The sequence below is a fragment of the Canis lupus genome, chromosome 2 (assembly GCF_003254725.2).
Source record: "Canis lupus dingo isolate Sandy chromosome 2, ASM325472v2, whole genome shotgun sequence".
In the NCBI taxonomy this organism is placed as follows: Eukaryota; Metazoa; Chordata; class Mammalia; order Carnivora; family Canidae; genus Canis; species Canis lupus.
The window spans coordinates 51,068,565-51,085,644 of NC_064244.1; the positions used below are offsets into that span (position 1 = coordinate 51,068,565).

The window sequence follows — 17,080 nt, forward strand, 5'->3', positions numbered from 1 at the left end:
GCATTGGCCTTGCCCTGAGAAGAGGCAAGTGGGGAGCTGATGAGCCAGGGGTGTTGATAGGCATGCCACAATGGTTCTGGCCTAAGGGGAACACAGTCCCTTAAATGAGCATTGCTGTTTTTACTGCCATCATTTCCCCAACTGGAATGACATTATTTTAACTTTCAGTCTCACCCCAAGGAGCGTGAGCCCAACCCCATCCAGCCCAGGCAGCCCCTGTAGTCCTCTCTTCGCTTTTCACTTCTGGAGGTAAGCTCTCTCCAGTGCCGGGCCCCTGGCTGCTTTGTCTTTGCCTTTCCTTCTCCCAGACCCCCCTGCAAGTGTTGGACCGCTGGGGACTCTGCGGTACACAATCAACAGCCCTTCCCCAACTGTCCTCTGGGTGTTAACAGAGTCCAGAAACTGGTTGAGTTTGTTTGGTGATTTACAGAAACACCTGGAAAACGTGCTTGGCTTATCCCATTTAGCTCATCTTAATATATTTGATTTCATGCCCGATGATGAGTTGTTTTAACTCCTGTGCGTACATTAGTTTTCCTGTCACTTTCTTGGGGAATGATCTGCTAAAGTCTACACGTTTTGACCTCTCTCTTATACTTCATGTTATTACAATTTCAGGAAAATATTTTATAATTCTTGTTAATGTATTGTAATATGTGTTACCACAAATTATTTCATATCCTGTGATTTACAGGACAAAATATTTAAATTGTCTAAAAGGATTAGAATTCTTCATCTCTTTTAGAATTCCCAGCTACATCACCACCCTCTCATTCACAGGCTGATGTAAATTAATTCTTCTCTGTTCTTTAGAGAAAGATCTCAAGGAGCTCTACTTACATTGTAGCCCAGTTTGTGAAAAGAATCCATGGTAGGAAGTACTGTTCACATTGTATATATAATACCTATGTTCTATTAAGATTTTCATGAATTCAGTAGGGTCTGGATAGGGTGAGGGTGAGTCTCCCCATATTTAATTAGAAGATGTACATAGACTATCCAGCACCCCTCCCAATCTTTTTTTTTTTTTTTGATCCTAAGGGGAAAGTAGAGTGAAATTCTCAATAGATGGAGTGACTCAATTATTTTTTTATTAGTGAATACATCGTTCTGCACATATTAAAAATGAATGAAAAAATTCATGAACAGTTCCTTTAAAATAGTAACTTACAAGCTTTATACTTAGATGATATCATTGGGTCAATTTAACATATTTGTTTCTCTCATTTGCTAAAATAAGACTGAATTACAATCTGTGAAGAAGAATTGACTGGGGAAATGAATTAATGACTTTGAACTTTGGTTCTACTCTTCTGCTGATAGGATTATATTTATTGTAAAAGTGACTTTCAACATGAAAGTTCTATGCAATAATTTTCATAGGGCATATAATATATGCTCTCTGAATATAATAGATCCTAAAGCATAAGAAGAGTTTTCTGATAATCCAGAGAATTCTACTGCCCTTGTAATTTGTCTATTTTTGGCGATCCAACCAAAAGTAATTGGACTCTCTTCTGAATTTTTTCTTCACTGTAACATGTCTTCATTAGATGCTCACATTCCCTTTCCTTTTTTCCTTCCTGAAGGAAATAAGCAAATAAGCTATTCAAAATGCAGGTGCAATCAATAGTAGAAGAGAAAAGAGTATGAGGTAGCACAGAGGAGGAGGAAGTTTGGGGGAGTGTTTTTAGAGAAAGATTTATTGGGCCAGGTGATGCTTGAACTAGACCGAAAAATGTTGGTGTCCCAATGGGGGAGAGATGGTGGTAAAGGACAAAAACAGACAAAAAGTAAAGTGAAAGAGGTATGCAAGTGTGGCACACTATAGAAATGATGTATGTAGCTAAAATTTAAAACGGATAAAGGAGAAGAGAAGCAGGACTTCTAAAGAGCTTGATACAGACTTAAAAATTAATTTTGGGAACGCCTGGGTGGCTCAGCCGTTGGGCGTCTGCCTTTGGCTCAGGGCGTGATCCCGGGGTCCTGGGATCAAATTCCACATTAGGCTCCCCACAGGGATTGTGCTTCTCCCTCTGCCTGTGTCTCTGCCTCTCTCTGTGTGTTTCTCATGAGTAAATAAATAAAATCTTTTAAAAAATTAATTTTGGATCGTCAATACTGAGCTAAAAAGTGTGACTTATATTGTGTAAGTGTTCCAGAGTTCCAGAAGATATTTTTCAGTAAGGAAGTGACCAATCTCAGCTTAGACTGAGAAAAGTTACCTTTACCCTTAGTACTCTTTTTAGGTATTAAGAACAGACTGGATTTTAGGTAGAAACTCCAGTGAGGGTGCTGGTATAATATTTCATGAGAAACAAGTCCTGGATTAGGACAGGTGTGGTAAATTGAATTAACATGTGCAAAGTCCTTTATAGTTGACCAAATGCTTTCATATACACGATCTCATTCAGTTTAATCCACTATCGTTAGACCAAAAGGGATATTGCTTCTATTTACAGATGAAGATGCTAACACACATAAGAGATAAACCAGCTTTACTAGCCTAGGATTCAAATTTATGAAGTCCCATATTTTTCCACGGTGACTAACTTAAGATACACATTGCTCTGAGATCATTTACATTGAATTTTAATTATCTGGTTTAGGTAGACCTGTGACCTCCTTCAGTCATTTTTATTTCCCCAGGGCTTCTCTCAGTGCCTGGAATATAGTAAGTGCTTCAGCAATGCTTATTAAAGAATGATTAAATGAGTGAATTGGAAGTAGAAGATGTGTTAGTTAAATCACAGTTCACACGTGAACCCCCAAATAAATATGGAATGGCTCACCTACAGTGGGTTGTATTTCTCATGCACAGACCAAGACCCTGAAAGACTATTGGCTCCACACGGTCATTTAGGGATCCAGGGTGGGGGGCTCTTCAGCACATGCCTTCAAGTTTGCCCTGGACATCAGCTTCCAGCTGGTGGAACAGGAAGGAACCTGGGAGATGGTAGACTGCCAGACTTGAAGAAGGCACACATCACTTCTACTCGCGTATCATTGATTTACTATTCTGACTGCACCCGTGGACGAGGAAGGCTGGAAAGTGGAGCTCACTTAGGTTCAGCAAACAGAGGAAATGAGTTTGGTAAATAGCTAGCAATCTTGGTCACAAAAGTTGATGAAAGAAAGGCACTCATGGCATGTCTTCATTAGGTGGTTGTGACTAAATGATTGGCACTGATATTTCCAGCATTATGTGAGCTGACCCTAAGAGAGCCAAGCTGGGGAGGGAGGAAGATCGTCATGATGCATCTGACCTTGAACACACTAAGACCCGTCTAGGTAGCAATATCTGATTGGCAGCTTGGATTTGGGCTTCTTGAACCGGGTGCCCCCAAATAATGACCTGGTGTGAATGGAGAGATTACAAATATGTTCATGCTATTACCACTGAAAAGGATTTGCTGTAACCCTGTGTGGATTTTTCTTTCCTTGATTGCAATGGATCAGATTTCCTCTCTGTTCTTTTTATGTGAGTGGGGTTTGCACGTCTGGGGGAGAGGGGTGGTGGTGAGCGTTAGCAGTGTATGTGCCCTTTTGAGGTGCTGACACGCCGTTTCTAAATATGGCAATGGAAGATTCTGTTCCTTTCATAGTAAAGCCCTGGAGGCCGGCTATGCTGAGACGGGAGTTAGCTTTCCAGCTCAGGCTTCCTGAAGGTTGCCCAGAAACGAGAGATCTGCAGATTCTAGGGCAACTCTGGTGCTAAATGAAGTTTAAGTTTAGTTTGGTACATCTCAGGAGTGGAACCTGGCACTGCTGCGTGGAGAGACCACAGGGCAGTTTGAGGGGAAAAATTTTATAAGGAAGTTTCCTGAATGCAGAATGGGCTGCCTCATTAATCCTTCTGCCTCATGCCCCTGGAAATCTCCCAGGAAGGCCGACATCCCACTTAGCTGGAGGGATACAGAGACCATTCTATGGAGTGGAGTAGACCACAGGATTCCCAAAGGCCCTTCCACCCTGAAATTCTGACACATTTGTTGTCTTCCAGCGGGGCTGGGGAGAGAGAGATGGCCCCAAAAGTGGTTTATTAGTACACATGTGACAGAGAACATCTTAAAAACCCTGAGTGGAATTTACATATGCCTTCCCTTCCCCGCTTCTGAGGCAGCCAGAGATTGGGCAATTCTACTCAGAATTTCCACAATCCTCAGTACTTAATAAATTGATGGCAGTTTAGTGACTGTTCATGCAACGATGATGTCAGTGCCTCATGAGTAATGGGGATATGACCCTTGTCCACTCATAATCTCAACTCTGATCACATAGGAAGATTCCAAGGGACGCTGCCTCATTATACATCCTCAGTGTCTTTCTCGGCATGTAGCCTGTCTTGCCCTCCGCAGGGATTCAGGAAGTAGCATCCATTGGTGTACCATGGCACTTTGTACCCTCCTTGTCTTTAACTTCATCCATCCCTTGTTCACCTCTCCTTTTGGTTCCCGGGGTCTCAGGGAGGAGACACACAGCCAACTATACCAGAGTTGGCAACAGAACACATATTCCATTCTTCCTGAGCTCTCCTGAGCCCCCCTCGGCCTGTTTTAGCTGTGACTAGACTCATACCTGCCACGTTGTGTGGTAGGATACAGTGCTAGTTTCAGAGAAGAATGGTGCCACTGTACCGCACACGCCACAAGCACAATGTTCTACGTCTATTTTTCTTCACAGATGTATCTGCAAGATCTAAAATAGTGCCTGACACACATCATAGGGGCTCCAAAAATATGAACTCCTGGAAGAATGTTCATTATCCTTGGGGCTCAAGGCTGTCCTGATGGTTTGTAACCTGTGCTCGAAACATGACGTGCTTATGTAATATGTACGCTTTGAGGATGGTGTTGACATTTTGGGGAGGTAGGGCATGCATTTTGATTCTTTCATAAATATTAAATTACAGCCATCAGAATGTTAAAAACTGACCAGGTTTCAATAATAATAAAGTCAGGTTCAAGGCCAGAGTAGATCGACATTATTAAAGAAAGGTGAATCTCAGAGTACATTGGAGCCTGTGCCTCGCTCTGGTGAGGGACCGAGAAAACGCTCTCGAAGTCACTGGGGATCCCATGCTGAAAAGCATACCTCACCTGAGGGAAAGGTATTCGAGTGTAAGCTCCATGGAGTGAGGGCCCTTTTCTTCTGCTCACTACCATCTCCCTAGCACCTACTAGCCCCTGATGTATAATAGACGTTTAATCAAATTAATTAATTGTTGTCATTGCATGTGCCTTGAAACAGCAAGGGATTTCTGAACTGGGGACTTTGGAGGCCTACTTTGAGAAACCCAAGCGCTTCAGTAAGTCGGTGCTCCCTTGTGGCGTGATTCTAGTCTAGTTTAGAGCCAGGTCCCTGCTACCCATTGTATCGTATCGTATCGTATCGTATTGTATTTTTTCTGGTATTAAAATTAGATGGCCTAACTACCAGTTTCTATTTTGCTGCCCAGGTTTGTCTCTTTTTTTTTTTTTTTACATTTTTAAAATTTAAATTCAATTTGCCAACATACAGTATAACACTCAGTGCCCATCCCATCAAGTACCCTCCTCAGTGCCCGTCACCCAATCACCCCATCCCCCTGCACACCTCCCCTTCCGCAAACCTTTATTCGTTTCCTAGGGTTTAGAGTCTCTTATGGTTTGTCTCCCTCTCTAGTTTTTCCCACTAGGTTTCCCTCCTTTCCCTTATAGTCCCTTTCATTATTTCTTCTATTCCCCGTATGAGTGAAACCATAGGATGGTTGTCCTCCTCCGATTGCCTTACTTCACTCAGCATGATACCCTCCAGTTCCTGCTACCCAGGAGGCCCCTTGTTCTCTGGTGCCTCACAGAGCCCACCTGGCTAGCTGCCTTCATTGATGATACCTGTCCAGTCCCAGTCCTGGAGGAATTGATTTGGGGACCCCAACAGACTAGGAGTCATAGTGCCTGTGTCTTGGTCATTGCCCCTAACACAGGCAAGCCCTGTGACCTTGGGCAAGTCATGAACCTCACGGACCTTCATCATCTTCAGCTGCAAATCCCTGGCCTCATTGACAAGAATAAGCATAATAGCTTATAGATATTTAGTGCAATCAACGTGTATTAGCAAGGGTGGGGCCTGTCGTGGCCCGAAGGGTAGTGAGAAGGACAGGTGCTGTGATGGAAGAGGGCATCAGCGATAAATGTCACCTAATCAAGTTTTGCTTAAGTAAGAGCTTGTCCGCTTGTCCCGTTGCAGCCAGAAAGGCTCCTGGGAACCCACGGCTATCTGAAGGCCCCTCGCTCCACGTGCTGCCGTGGCGGGGGCAGCCCAAGTATTTCCCAAGTACGTGGCAGTAGGTGACCGTTCTGTGTCTCCTTTTCCTGGGAAACCTGGAAGCCTAAGGAAGTCACAGGACTGCCCCACCCTTTCGGTTTCACTTATTTTATAGGAAGCGCAGGACCATTTCTTTTTTATTCTGGTTTCTCCCCTTTCACTTTATGGGAGAACATTGAGAAAATCGGAAGAAGCTGGTACCAGATGGCAATTTTTTTTATCCTGTACGGATTCCAGTTCCTGTGCTTTTGTGAATGTGATGGTTTAATGAATTGCCTTTTGCATCCTGGAGTTTCATTTCGGCATCGCTGCGTAGAACTGAATCTGTTTAGTGCACACGCTCCGAGGAAGGACTCGGCTCAGCGAAGCCGAGCTTGACCTGTGAAGCCGGTGGGTGGGGGTGGGGGTCTGGGCCGACGTGGGCAGGCTGGCGTCCCGGGGGCTCCTGGTGCTTGTCAGAGCCCAACGAAGTGAGAACGAGGATGTGCCCGTGGTGCACCCAGGGGTGGGCCGGGAGCAGGCTTGGGTGCAGTAATGGGGAGGGGGGTCCAATCATATTGCTGCAGAAAGATGCTTGACTAGTTTGCCTTTGTTGGTTTTTGTGTGTGTGTGTGGGGGGGGTTGTTGTTGTTTTCAAAGATTTTATGTATTTATTCCTGAGAGACATAGAGGCAGAGACACGCAGAGGGAGAAGCAGGCTCCACGCAGGGAGCCCGACGTGGGACTCGATCCCAGGTCTCCAGGATCACTCCCTGGGCTGAAGGTGGCGCTAAACCGCTGAACCACCCGGGCTGCCCCTGTTGTTGTTGTTTTTGTTTTAGATTTTATTTATTTGACAAAGAGCGAAAGTGCACAAGCAGGGGGAGTGGGGGGAAGAAGGAGAGGGAGAAGCAGCTCCCTGCTGGGCAGGGAGCCTGATGAGGGGCTTGATCCCAGGACCTTTAGGATCATGATCTGGGTCCAAGGCAGATGGTTAACCGAGGGTGCCACCCAGGCGCCCCCCCCCCCTTATTTTTGAACTGATACATGCGTACCCATTACAAAGTTACTGAGCCTGCGGACTGCAGTCCCGGGAGGTGGGTGCAGGCGGCGCCCGCAGGTTCACAGGGCCCTGGGACACAGCAGTCCTTTCACAGCCCGTGCTCACGCTCGCGTGTTTACTGGTGTCTGCGTGCCAGGCCTGGGGGAGCCGTGCAGGGCTTGGGTTTTCATTGCGAGCATTCTCAGTTTTGTGTTGAGCGTTTACCCTTTTCCTGTGCTCTGCTCTCTGGCTTAAGGACTTGGTTGAGAGGCCAGCACTGCTTAGGTATCTGCATAGGTCTTGCCTTAGTTTCCCTTTGTCAGGGGCTTGCTACGTGCCTGGCGCTGTCCTTGGACCTTCCCGTGCGCCAGTTCATGTAGCTCGTGCCTGTGGAGCAAGGCCACTGTTGCCATTGAACAAAGGAGGGAACGGAGAAACAGAGTTACACGTAGGGACTGCACGTCTTGGTGTGCCCTGGTTCTGCTCAGTGGGGGCCTGTTGTCCCAGTGTGGCTATTAAACGTGCCTTCCCTGACTTTCAAACCCTCCAAGTTTGGGCAACAAATTTTACCACCTACCCACATCGGGAAAGAGGCCTGATGTGGCTCAAACTCAAGATCCGGGGGCGGTGGGGAGAGCCCACATTCTTACTCTATGGCATAGAGCTGCGCCGTCTACATTTCCCTTCAAGCAGCTAGGGTTTGCAGTCAGGGTAAATTTGCCTCCTGAATAGAATATTCTGTTTACTGGGGAGGTGATTTGGTTACTCCAGGTGGAGTTCATATGCTTCATTCTCTGTACAAGTAGATTTCTCAGTCCTCTGTTGAGAGTGTTGGTGATGGGACTGGGGAGCACATTTTGAGTTGGGGTGTCCTATTTTTCTCTGCATTAAAAAAACTTATTTTAGGCAGAGCCTCAATCATGCAATGAGGGTTAAATTGCTTTCATTTGGAAATCAGGCCGTGGGCCCCAGCGGCTCTGCTGTCCGTTGCTGCTTTAGCCTGAGCAGCCTGTGCAGGCTTCCCTCAGCCAGGGCTGGCCTGCTTCGGCCCTGGGGGGTGACAGTGTCTCACCATTGCTCTGATGGCCCCAGGCCCTTGGAGCTCTACCAGAAGAAATACCACCTCAGGCTTGAAGAAGGAGCCCTCCCCCATGTTGTGCAGGGAGCCAGGCCACTTCCTCTGTTACCTTCCCTATTAAGCACTGGTTTGGCCCTACCACTCAGGCATAGTCATTATTACAGTCTTTCTGGACCAAATACTGTGACCAACTTTTTTTTTTTTTTCTTTTAAAGATGTTATTTATTCATGAGAGACACAGGCAGAGGGAGAAGCAGGCTCCCTGAGGGGAGCCCAATGTAGAACTCAATCCCAGGACCTCTGGATCATCACCTGAGCCAAAGGCAGATGCTCAACCACCAAGCCACCCAGGTGCCCCATGTGACCAACTTTTTGAATTTTGGTTTTGGGATATATTGAAATTACTCTTGGGAGCTCTAGCAGCTATCTCTTATTTACTAGGTCATCCTGGGGCAAATGAAGAAATTACTCTGTGTGTGTGGGTGGGGTGGGGGGTCCGCCCCATATTTTCTTTAGTTTCTGCATTGCTTTTAGACTAGGAGAAAGAGATTTCGCATCGTTTTTTTAAAACCTATTTCCTATACTTAAAATGTTGCTGCAGCCATTAACACCCACCCTGTTGATAAGAGAGTTAAGTTGTGATATTCTTTGAAAGCATAAGATGGTGATGATAATATGAAGCACGGAGGTGTCTGAGTAAGTGAATACAAATGCAGAATTAAAAAATTTCAAGTTTCTCCAGCAGTAGCATGAGGATAATAATACTTCTTGGAGGTGTTGTGAGAATTAATTAGGTAGCGTTGGTGAAAAGTTCCAAGGTGAGTGTTCTATTTTATTATTATTAGCTTCATATTGCTCTTGGAAACACAGTACTGAAGCTGAACTCTGGAGCCCGACCCTTGTATGAAGGATATTGTATATTCTAACGTGACAGTGAACGATGAGATATTATGAAACTGTGATAACTGTGCTAATGATCTCGAGTGAATAGGAGATGAGCTAAATTTCACGGGTTCTTAGGCTTTTCTACTACTATTCCCATGACAACATGCTCTGCTGAATTATTACCTGATCCAGTTAATGAAACAGGATGGAGACCCCCAAAGTGAGAGAACATTTCTTTTCCACCAGTGGCATTAGAATTGTCTTTTTTTTCCCTTTTCTCTTTATATAAAATATGTATTTGGCTCAATCTGAACCAAGTTCAGAGTCAAAATCATCTTTAATTCCTCCCCCCTCCCCTGTTTTTGTAGTATGTGTGGATGGAGCCATGTGTGTTCATCCAGAAATCCTATTGATTCTTTGCGGCCTACTTTGTTGATTCTTTTGTCCACTTGTGTTCCCACTTTAGTACCGCCTTAGTCTGCGCCACTCTCACGTATCCCTGGATGTTTGTGGTAGCCTCCTAATTTAATGCTTTGGTTCAACCTGTGCCCTGCTAAGGTCTGGGCTCCAGCCAACATTCTGAGTCATCTTTACAGTATAAGTCACTCCTCTGCTCAGAGCCTTGCAGTGGCCACCCTCCCATCTTCCATGGACCTGCCTTCCTGCTGCCTCTCACTCATTTCCTTCTGGCCGCATTGAGCTCTGCTTTTTCTGGACCATTCCAGTTAAGGTGTTTGTCAGTGCATACTGCCTCTCCCTCCACCCCGCTCCTAATCTTTCACCTTTAAAAAATAAAAAATAAATGCAAACCTACCAAAAAGTTGGAAAAATAGTGCAGGGAACGCCCTTACTCACCTAGATTCACTAATTCACACTTGCCCCATTTGCTTTATCTTCCTGCCTCCTTCCCTCTTAGCCCCTTGGGAGATTTAATTTTTTTTTTTTTTATTTTGCTGAACCATTTGAAAATACTCTGCAGGCATTCACCCTACCCCTCAATACTCCAACATTTATCTCTGGAGAACAAGTACATTCTCCTTCATGGGCACAATACCATTATGTCATTATTATCCTCTCAAGTTGAACATGATGACAGTATTATCTGATATGCAGCCCATATCACATTTCTTTAGTTGTCCCCCTCCCCCAAAAGTTCCTTATAGTTGTATTTTTAAATCAAAGATTCTATTCAAGAGGACATATTCCATTTAGTTGCCATGTCCCTTTAGTCTCCTTTAAGAACAGTTTTACCATTGAGTGGGGGTTGTTCTCTTTATAACGTTGACATTTTTCAAGGGTGTAGTAAAACTGTTGTGTTGACTGTCCCACAATTTCACTTCTGATGCTGCTTCACTAGGTTCACGTTAAACATAGTTGGCAGGAACAGACAATGTTGTCTTCCCAAAAGCATCGCATTGGGAAGCCCAGAATCCGGTGTCAGCCAGATTTTTCCCTTGTGGTACCATGTTTTTTGCTTTATGAAGTAATCTCTGGAGTGACATTCCGAGTCCGCATGAGTAATATCTTCTTCTTAAGCTTTCACCCGATGGTTTTTGCATTCATTGATGACCTTGAATGAGTTAATATCTTGCCATTGGTCAAATGGCAGTTTTCTATTTGTTATTAGCTGGTGTTTTTCAGTTAAAGAACTTTTCTCCTTCTCCTCCCACTGTTGGGAGTATTACTACTGATTCATGCATTTTTAAAGAATAAAACCGAAAACAAATATATATTTAGTTTGTAATGACCCATGATCATCATTGCCCTTTTTGTGGGTCAGGTTGTCTCAAAATTCATCAGTGAAAATCCTTTCAAGCTGCCTCCTGGGTCCTTTTGAGATGAACCTCTTAGGTGGTTTTTTTTGGTTTTTTTTTTGTTTGTTTGTTTTTGTTTTTGTTTTGTTTTGTTTAGGGAGGGGGTTGTTTTTTTGTTTTACTTTAGCATTTCTTCTTTTTTTTTTTTTAAGATTTATTGATTTATTTATTCATGAGAGACATAGAGAGAGGCAGAGACACAGGCAGAGGGAGAAGCAGGCTCCTCACAGGGAGCCCGATGTGGGACTCCATCCCCCGACTGGGGATCACACCCCGAGCCCCAAGGCAGATGCTCAACCGCTGAGCCACCCAGGCATCCCTGCTTTAGTATTACTTCATATTCCAATACAATAAGTTCTAGATGTGCAAGAAAAGTAGAGGATCCTGATCATCAGTCACCTAATCTCTCCTTTACTTCCTTAATGTCTGAACTAAATGGCCCTGCAGTAGAGAGGCCCTCTGTAGCTCCCCCATCTCCCTTTAAACCTGCTTCATGATGTTTTCTGCTTCCTGGTGCATATCCCCCATTCAATATATAACATTTCTTTGTTGTTTATCTTACCCAACAAGAATGAAACCTCCAGATGGGCAGGGATTTGCCTGTTTTGTTTACCCCTGGGTCCCTAGTGTCTGAAAAAGAGAATGTTCCCAACAACACAGTTGCCAAAAAAAAAAAAAAAAAAATTAGTTTGCCCCCATCAAACTCTTCCAGATTAGCTACTGCTTTTTTGTTCTTGACACTCAGATGAATTGGGCTACAGGGGAACCTCACTCATTTTCCTGGATTTCATCCAATTTTCACTTCTAGTAGTAGAAGTGAAGTCCAGTAGCCTTTGGAGTCTGGTGATATTTGAAACTCTATTTATGAACAGTGCATCACGGATGCCACTCTAGGCCAGGCACTTGGCAGTCGGTGAAGCAGTAAGACGCAGTTCTCTCTTCTCCAGCTACTCTGAACAGACGGTCTGGCTATTTTAGAAATAACAAATGAGGCACTTGACATTATGTTAGAATTTTTACCTGTGTACTAACGTTGGAAACCAAAAATTAAGTAGAACAAAGGTTTTATTTTCTAAATGAATGGTCATTCATTCTGTACATAATATGTTAAAAGCCTTCATGGGACTTAGTATAAGAGGCCTTATTCTTTTTTTTTTTTTTTTTTATCTATGATAGTCATACAGAGAGAGAGAGAGAGAGAGGCAGAGACACAGGCAGAGGGAGAAGCAGGCTCCATGCACCGGGAGCCCGACGTGGGATTCGATCCCGGGTCTCCAGGATCGCGCCCTGGGCCAAAGGCAGGCGCCAAACCGCTGCGCCACCCAGGGATCTCTAAGAGGCCTTATTCTTGAAGAATTTCTATTCTAGCTGAGATGATAAGGACCGAGAAAAGAATGTGGGACAGGAATTGTGCATTAATACTCAATGTAATTGGTGGGCTGAATGGTGGCCCCTAAGATATCAGAGCCTAATCCCCGAAACCTGTAAATGCTATCTTAATGGGAGATGAGTCTCTGCAGATGTGATTAATTTAAGGATTTTGAGATGAAGAGATTATGCTGGATTATCCCAGGGGGCCCTAAATCCAATCACAAGAATCCTTGTAAGAAAGAAGTAGAGGGACGTGGGCCACACTGAGACGCTGGAAGAGGCAAGGAACAGATGTTCCCCATGTGCCTCTGGAAGGAGCAGAGCCTGCTGCTATGTGGATTTGGGCCTAGTGAGACTACTGATTTCAGACTTCTGGCCTCCAGACCTATGAGAGAACATATTCTTGTTGCTTTAAACCACCAGCTCTGTGTTGGCTGATTACAGCAGCAATAGGAACAAAGTATGGTGTTAAACTGTACATTCTTCTACTGTGATTGTGTGACTGTCAAATGGCCCCGTCCGAGCGGTGTAGGGGAGGACTTCGGCCTGTGTTTCATGGAAAAAGGAGCACAAGGCCTGAGGGAGTCATGCCACTGGAACCAGCTTTCCCGGTTCCAAGCCCGCTGCTGCTGCTTTGACCCGGGCACCTGCTTCCCACCCGTAACAAGGGCCGGTGAACAGCCCAGGCTGCTCGTAAAGAGAGTTCGTGAGAGACAGACCTACAAGAGGTGGAACCCCAAAAGCATCCTCATAGGACCAAGAAATCTGAAGAGTCAGAAGATGACCAGCCTGTTGCCCACAGTCCAGGGTACTCATTTCTTCTTTAAGTGGCTGCTTCAAGTGGCTTCCAGACTTTGGATACCCTTGAGCCGGGTGTGTGTCCGTGGGTCTCTATTTACAAGGCAGAGAGAATCCTTTGCTGTCTCGTTGACAGTACCTTTTAGCCCCATCCCCTGGCACCACGGCCTCTGGTTTCCATGTGCCGGTGGCCTCCTGACATGGCTCAAGCAGCGGCATCTGGGTGGGCCTACACAAGGCTTCGGAGAAAAGCCACGCGATGAACTGCAGTTCCAGTCCCCCGGGGCCCTCACCCCCTGTTGGAAAACACCTGCTGTGGCTCCTCCTTCCCCCCCAGGAAACATTAAAATCCTCCTGCTGCAACCCCTGCCGCAGATGCACGCTCTGGGCCTCGTGGCCCAAACCTCTGTTCCCCCTTATCCCGGAGGGGGTGGGGGGAGGACTCGTGTCTCCTCCTCTGTTAGGTTATTTTGCCTCTGAGAACTAGGTGTGGTGCTGGGAGAGATGGACGTCAGTGGGAGTCTGTCTGTCCCCACGGGAGCTCTGGTGTGGATGGGAAGCAGACGCAGAGACAGCTCAGCTCATGCGACAGCAACAACAGGGCAGCGATGCTCCCCAGTTAGAAGGACACAGCAGTGTGTTTCCTGCAAGGGGCTCTGAACGGTTAGCGTCCCTACGGTGCAGATCTGGACACGGTGCATGAATGATTGTGAGAGTCTTAGGCTTATCCTGCCTGACCTTCGTACTTTGTAGAACTTAAAGAATTATCTAGTTCATACACGCATCCCAGTTAGCTCAGCGTGAGGTACAGTATGGATAACTGAACACCCCTTTTACTCTTGGAAGACCCGCTGACCACCCTCCTCATCTCCTTTGCATCCATATCCTTGTATCAACGATGCAAGGTATAAAAGGGGCTAAATTTTGTAAACATAGCACAGAGACCAGCAGCCGGAGAGCTTGAACAAGCCGCAGGATTTTGTGGCATGGGGTGATACCTGGGGTTAGCGTCAGGGATCTGATACAGTCTCATCTTTATGACTCTGGGGATTCCTTTTTAACGTGAGGCATTTTGTAGATCCCCCACATGATGCCCTGATTGAATGTGTCTCTTGAAAGAGAAAAGACAAAAAGCAGAGAGTGACTGCAGATTCCAGAACATTTAGAATTGTCTAATTTATGGATCACAACAACAGCTGTAGGCATGGGGGGGGGGGGCTGGAAATCTGCCTCGCTGTGTGGCTTTGTTTGTTCAGGCTTTCGGCAGGATTTGGACTCAGATACCTCATAATAGCTTCACGAGTGGAGTCCCTATTCTTCACCCTAATGACCCAGCAGGTTGTGCCGAGAGCTTACACTGGCCTTGTTTCTTTCCGAGGGCGGGGGGGGGGGGGGGATGATAAACCACCAGACTTACAGACATAAGAGAGATTCCCTTTGATGCTATATTTTTTTTTAAAAGATTTCATTTATTTATTTATTTATTTATTTATTTATTTATTTATTTATTTATTTATGACAGAGAGATACAGACAGGCAGAGGGAGAAGCAGGCTCCAGGCAGGGAACCCAACATGGGACTTGATCCCGGGTCTCCAGGATCACACCCCAGGCCGAAGGCAGTGCTAATCCGCTGGGCCACCAGGGCTGCCCTGATGCTATATTCTTTTGTGAAAACAGCACTTAAGAAATCTGACAGAAAATGCAATTTATTGCTTCGTCAGCGTTTGCCTGATCGTGCACATTCCAGTGACATTTTGATATGATGGCAGGGACTACTGAGGACTTGAACTCAGCGCATGGAGCTCTATTTATCCTGTCTCCTAAAGCATTTTCATTTCTATTCTCTACTTCTTTGGAGCTTCCAAGCAGGTTTTATTTTTCCATTCGAATCTGTCTTGTAGCACTGCTATGAAACCACACATCAATTTTTACATCACTTGCTTATTTTGAGCCTCTGTTTTTATTCTGTTTAGTTTAAGTTTGGCTGTGCATGAACATGAGGGAAGATACACTTTGAAATTATTGTGATCATTTTAGCACAGCGTTAAAATAAAAAATAATCATTTCAGAGAAGTATAATAAATTCTTCTCTTGTCCCCTTCCCTCCAAAAAAGTGATAGTTTCTTTTTTTTTTTTCTTTTTTTTTTAAGTGATAGTTTCTTAAGAGCTCCCACCGTGTGGTGGCCGTTGGGCAGATTATAATAACGAGAGCAAGGTTTACTCAAGGCAAAACCTGAAATGCCTCCCCTCTACTTTCCTCTGTGTTTTAAAAATCAGGCCTTAGGAATCCTCTCAAAACCATCTGTAAGTTGTAGCCTATCAACCAGTCAGCAAATAGAACCACCTATGGTTGGTTTGCTCTACTAATATCATGGAAGAGATCAAGAAGAAATGCTCTCTTTTCCTTAAAAAAATTTTTTTAACAATTTACTTAAGCCAAAAATACCTGAAAAATAAAATGTTGTGGTTGATATTACCAAGGCCACTTCAGTGGTACAGCTGGAGGATTTAGGAATGCAGGAGGAGGATCTAAGTTAGGCAGACGATGAAGGTTGATAAGGGGCTAGGAGAAGAGGGGAAGAAGGTAGGTCTTGAGGGGGAGAGCCTGGGAGTAGGAATGGAAGGAGTGGTGGAGACGTACATGATCAGCGATGGGGAATAAAAGAGCTTGCCTGAGAGCTTGCGGAAGGCTAGACTGTGCATAGAGGGGATTTCATAGGAAAGAAAGGTTGGGAACAAAGTGGAGACTGTCTCATAGGCCAGGCTACAAGCCTTGCATTTTACTTTTTCAATGTAGGATATGTTTGAGGTTTTTTAACCAGGGAATTGGTCTGATGAACTTGGTAGTTCGGTAAGATTTCTGCCCGTGGCGCAAACAGTGGAAGGAGCGCGGCCCAGGAGAGGACGATCCTTGAGAAGGGGAAGAAAGAATGCAGAAGGTGCTAGGAGGGACGAGTCCATAGACCTCGCTGAAGAGTGGGAAGCATCATACCGATCAGAGGAACTGGGTTATCTCAGGAAGAGGGAAGTTAGGAGAAAAATGCATTTTCAAGGTAATGATTTCATTTTAGCCATGTCAACACAGTCACGTCTGAATATGATATTGAGACAGCCAAGTGGAAACATCCGGCGTGCTGCTGGAGGTGGATCCCAGAGCCAGGAAGCAGTGCCAGGACCTCGTGCATGACGTGGGTGAAGGTGTGGGGGGCCCATCGGACCCTGAGAACTCTTTCCAGTTGTGGGAGGGGAGGCGGATGCTCTGCAAAATCCACCTTGTTCTTTTGTGCCCGGGGTTTGGGTCTTGACTTGGGAAATAAAACCGTGAATAGTTCCCACTTGGGGAACAGGGACGAGCCCTGGGGAGGACGTGTGGAGCTGCAACTTAGAACCGAGCTTTCTCGAGTCCAGTTAACTGTGGAATAAGCCTCCACAAGTGGAGACTTGGAGAGACACGCAAACTGTCTAAAGTTCCAGTTTGGCCTCTGTGTCTCCTAGAAATGCCCCAGAAGCTGGGCAGGGGAGCTCCTGCTGCTTTTGATGCCAGTAGGGAGCCTGAGGAATTCTCACAATAACACAAGTCTTTCTTGTACTTGTGGAGGTGAACTGCAGCCCATTGGGGTTTTTTGTTTTGTTTTGTTTTGTTTTCTCAAGAAAGAACAGAGCTATGCTGAAGAAAAAATAGCTCTGGACTGAGATCCCAAAGCTCAGTGCAGTGGAGTGTGGGGGAGAGATCATTTGGCCATAAAAAGTTTAAAGGCAAAAATTTTTACAAATGGCTGCCTTTTCCATGTACCTCATGGTACAG

The 17,080-nt window shown here is 45.2% G+C and overlaps 1 protein-coding gene across 9 annotated transcripts in view; it reads left to right on the plus strand.

Annotated features, from left to right (window-relative positions):
- Positions 1-17,080, plus strand: part of MAST4 (microtubule associated serine/threonine kinase family member 4) — a 544,916-nt gene that overhangs the window by 344,226 nt on the left and 183,610 nt on the right. Inside the window, exon 2 of one of the 9 annotated variants that reach the window (XM_049103375.1) lies at positions 169-249. The exons of the other annotated variants lie outside the window; for them this stretch is intronic. Within the exon in view, the coding sequence (XP_048959332.1) occupies positions 169-249 (81 nt within the window). The remainder of the gene's footprint in view (positions 1-168; positions 250-17,080) is intronic. 9 annotated transcript variants of the gene reach the window in all.